The sequence below is a fragment of the Telopea speciosissima genome, chromosome 4, assembly GCF_018873765.1.
Source record: "Telopea speciosissima isolate NSW1024214 ecotype Mountain lineage chromosome 4, Tspe_v1, whole genome shotgun sequence".
In the NCBI taxonomy this organism is placed as follows: Eukaryota; Viridiplantae; Streptophyta; class Magnoliopsida; order Proteales; family Proteaceae; genus Telopea; species Telopea speciosissima.
The window spans coordinates 60623602-60626931 of record NC_057919.1 but is presented as its reverse complement, the minus strand read 5'-3'; the positions used below and the strand labels follow the sequence as shown (position 1 = coordinate 60626931).

The following is a 3330-nucleotide window of genomic DNA, read 5'->3' as shown; positions in this document are numbered from 1 at the left end:
TAATTAAACTCGGTTTGGATCAGATTAATAGATTTCCTAATACCAACTAATCTAATTTCTTGTTTGCAGAGCCAATGTCTACATCCAATGTGAATAGCAGCAACCATCCTGGATTGAAGTTCAAAAACATGAAGTGTTATTATGAGTCCGGTTTTTCTCCTGGTGTGATCCATATAATGAAGAAATAATTGGTGATAGGATGGTGTTGAATGAAGAGATGCAAAGTGTATCAAACCCCAGTCCTCCAGATGTGGTGGAAGAGATGTCCAGTTTGAAACGCAGATTAGGGCAGATGGAGCTTAGACAAGCGCAGATGAATGTTAGACTAGGTCGGGGGAAGCTTGTTGGGCAAACTTTATTTTGCTTTGTTGTTGTAGTTGTTTTAGCCTTTATTGTTAAAAAATTGTGAAAGATAAGTTGATGAAGTATTGTAATCAAGTACAATTTAGCAATGAAATGAACAACTTTTTTTAACTATTGTGTTTGTTATAGGTTGTTATAATCTTCAAAGTGGCAATATTTCCCATATTTTAGTAGGTAAAAGGGACTGATAATCTGTAAAGTTGTCCTAGTTCCAAATGGGCAACATCTCCATTAAAATATGAGAAAAATTGACAACCTGTATGGACCTCGATCATATGTGAAGTTGTCCTAGTTCCAAATGGGCAGCATCTCCACTAAAACATGACAAAAATTTACAGCCTATATGGACCTGATCATATGTGAAGTGTCCTAGTTCCAAATGGACAGCATCTCCCCTAAAACAGAACAAAATTTACAACCTGTATGTAAGGATAATATGTAAACATGTAATAAAAACCATACGGACAGCATCTCCTCTAAAACAGGACAAAATTTACAACCTGTATGCAAGGATAATAGTAAACATCTAATAAAAACGATATGGGGATCCATAATAAGTCACATCAAATCAACTACACAACATTATATATGTTCCACATAAATCAACCATCCAACACTTAAACTTTCAAACATCCTTAAATTGTTCCAATCAACCTACTTCCACAAAGTACAAAAACTTCAAAACACATGACATTGTTTGAAGACCCATATACAACCTGTGTCAATATTATAAAACAAGTTCATAACACTCATAAAAGATCCAAAAAAATCCAAGTCTGCAGCCAACACCATCTGACACTTGCTTCCCTTTAAAGTTTCCAAGCTGCTCAGCTACTTTTTGTTGCTTGTTCCCTTTTGTTTTGCCCGTTTAACTGTCAATTGGGATCTAATCCTCTCTTGTGGAGTCTCAGTTGTAGTAGTAGTAGAAGCTTGTGATCTAGTTACAATCTGTGACATGCGCACCTCATCTTCTTCCTCATTTCTTTTCATCTATTTTATAAACATAAAACAAAAACAAAGTTAGAATGAGCTTACAATATAGTTACACTACGTATAACAGATGTAAAAAATTGATGTAATTACCTTTCTAGGCCTTGAAGTATTAGAAGAAGATGCCCCCTTCTCCTTAACTGGAGCTCTCTCACACTTCATCTTGTTATGTCCAAGTTCTTTACACTTTTCACATCTCACAGTCCTACTTCTCTTTCTAAAATCTGTTGGAGCTCCCTCACCAGGTTCCTTCCTCCTGTTCTTATGAGGTCTACCTGGTAATCTCTTCAATTTTGGAGGCTGCACAACACCTTGTGGACCTTCTTTACTCAAATCTTGTATATCTAGGAGGGGATGGATCATATTCGCATATGTCACCAAGTACCTCTGCTTACTGTAACATCCATCACAGTAATCTTCAACAATCTGTCTCTTGTATGAGATTGCTGCAGCTGCATGCTTACATGGCACCCCAATACACTCCCATACTCTACATGTACAACTCTTTTTCAAATCAACCACAAACTTTCTCACAAAGTTTTCTGCAACTTCAAATTCATAAGGAGAAGATGCATAGACATGACAATGTCTGGACTGTTCTTTAATAGTTGCTAATTTGTGCAACACCTTAGGGGTGATCATACTTTCATATGTGCAACCCTTTTGATACCTATTGTATAACCTCTCCATCACCTTAATCCTGATGGAGTCAAGTAAACTCAATATTGGCTTGCTTCTCAAATATCCAACCCAACTGTTAAAACTCTCAGTGACAATGTTTGTAATAGAATCATTCTTACATCTTAAATCAAATGCATGCCTAGACCACAACGTATGTGGTTTCCTATTCAACCACTCATAGGCTGCATTGTCAATGGATTTAATGGTATCCATTGCCTTTTGAAATATAACCAAAGTAGATGCTTCAGAAGCTGCCCAATAATATCTTCTCAATATAGATCCAGGGAACTTTGCCTTGAAGTTCTGGTATAGATGTCTACTACAACATCTAATATTAGAATACGGGAAGAGGTCACCAATAATCTCTGTCAATCCCTACATAAATCAAATGCAAAACATAGAAATTAAATACCACTTAAACTATATCAATTCAAAACTTATAAATTTTCAAAAAATAATTATAGCATACTAAATCAGACATACCTTCTGGTTATCTGACATAAAAGTCAATGTGTTGTCATCACTTGCATCCCCTAGAGCATCATGTAAACAATCCAAAAAAACCCTCCAACTGGATTTGTTTTCAATTTCCACCACTCCAAATGCAAGTGGGAATATAGAGTTATTCCCATCAACTGCTACAGCTGATAACAACACCCCTCCAAATCTGCCCTTAAGATGGCAGCCATCAAGTCCAACAAACTTTCTACAACCATTCACAAAACCATCTCTACATGCCTTGTAACATACAAAACATCTCTTGAAGACTGGATTAGTTGACATATCCACTGGTCTGTCCTCATATTGAAGTATGAACATGCTACAAGGATTTGTTTGCACAACCAGCCTTGCATAGCTAGGTAACATTGCATAAGAATCTGCATGATTACCTTCATTCCATTCATGGGCAACTTTGCGTGCCCTCCATAGCTTCATGTATGAAACTTAAAGTCCAAATCTTTTTAGCAAAATAGCTGACATGGCTTCTCTTGACATTCCTGGGCCAACCTTGAGCTCTTCACAGAGTTTCTCAGCAACCCACTTGTATGAAACATTGATTTCGGTTTGAATCACTGACACATGTATGTTGTGGGTTAAGAGTCTTTATCATATATGCCTTACCATCACCATCTAGAGAAGCATGAATTCTCCAAGTACAACCATTACCTGCACATCTTGCTGTGACTCTTGACTTCTCATTTTTCTATTTTAAAAGCTGGAAACCCTCTTGAACCACATATTCATACAATACTTTTCTGAAATGATTCACATCATCATACACCAAACCAACTTCTA

General features: G+C 36.7%; 1 protein-coding gene across 1 annotated transcript; it reads right to left on the bottom strand.

The window, feature by feature from the left end:
* Positions 1–998: 998 nt before the first annotated feature.
* Positions 999–2970, bottom strand: LOC122659491. Its single transcript, XM_043854595.1, has 3 exons — positions 2518–2970; positions 1447–2409; positions 999–1079 (listed from the first exon to the last, which is right to left on the bottom strand). Exons 1-3 carry the CDS (start codon positions 2968–2970, stop codon positions 999–1001), a joined length of 1497 nt encoding a protein of 498 aa, XP_043710530.1.
* Positions 2971–3330: the final 360 nt, after the last annotated feature.

Bases quoted from the DNA above. Each gene is read 5' to 3' on its own strand.
- LOC122659491 (XM_043854595.1), bottom strand. From the start codon at position 2,970: ATGAAGCTATGGAGGGCACGCAAAGTTGCCCATGAATGGAATGAAGGT. The intron at 2,410-2,517 runs GTATGTCTGATT...TGATTTATGTAG, and splicing joins TTATGTCAGATAACCAGAAG to GGATTGACAGAGATTATTGG. The intron at 1,080-1,446 runs GTAATTACATCA...ATATTGACACAG, and splicing joins ATACTTCAAGGCCTAGAAAG to GTTGTATATGGGTCTTCAAA.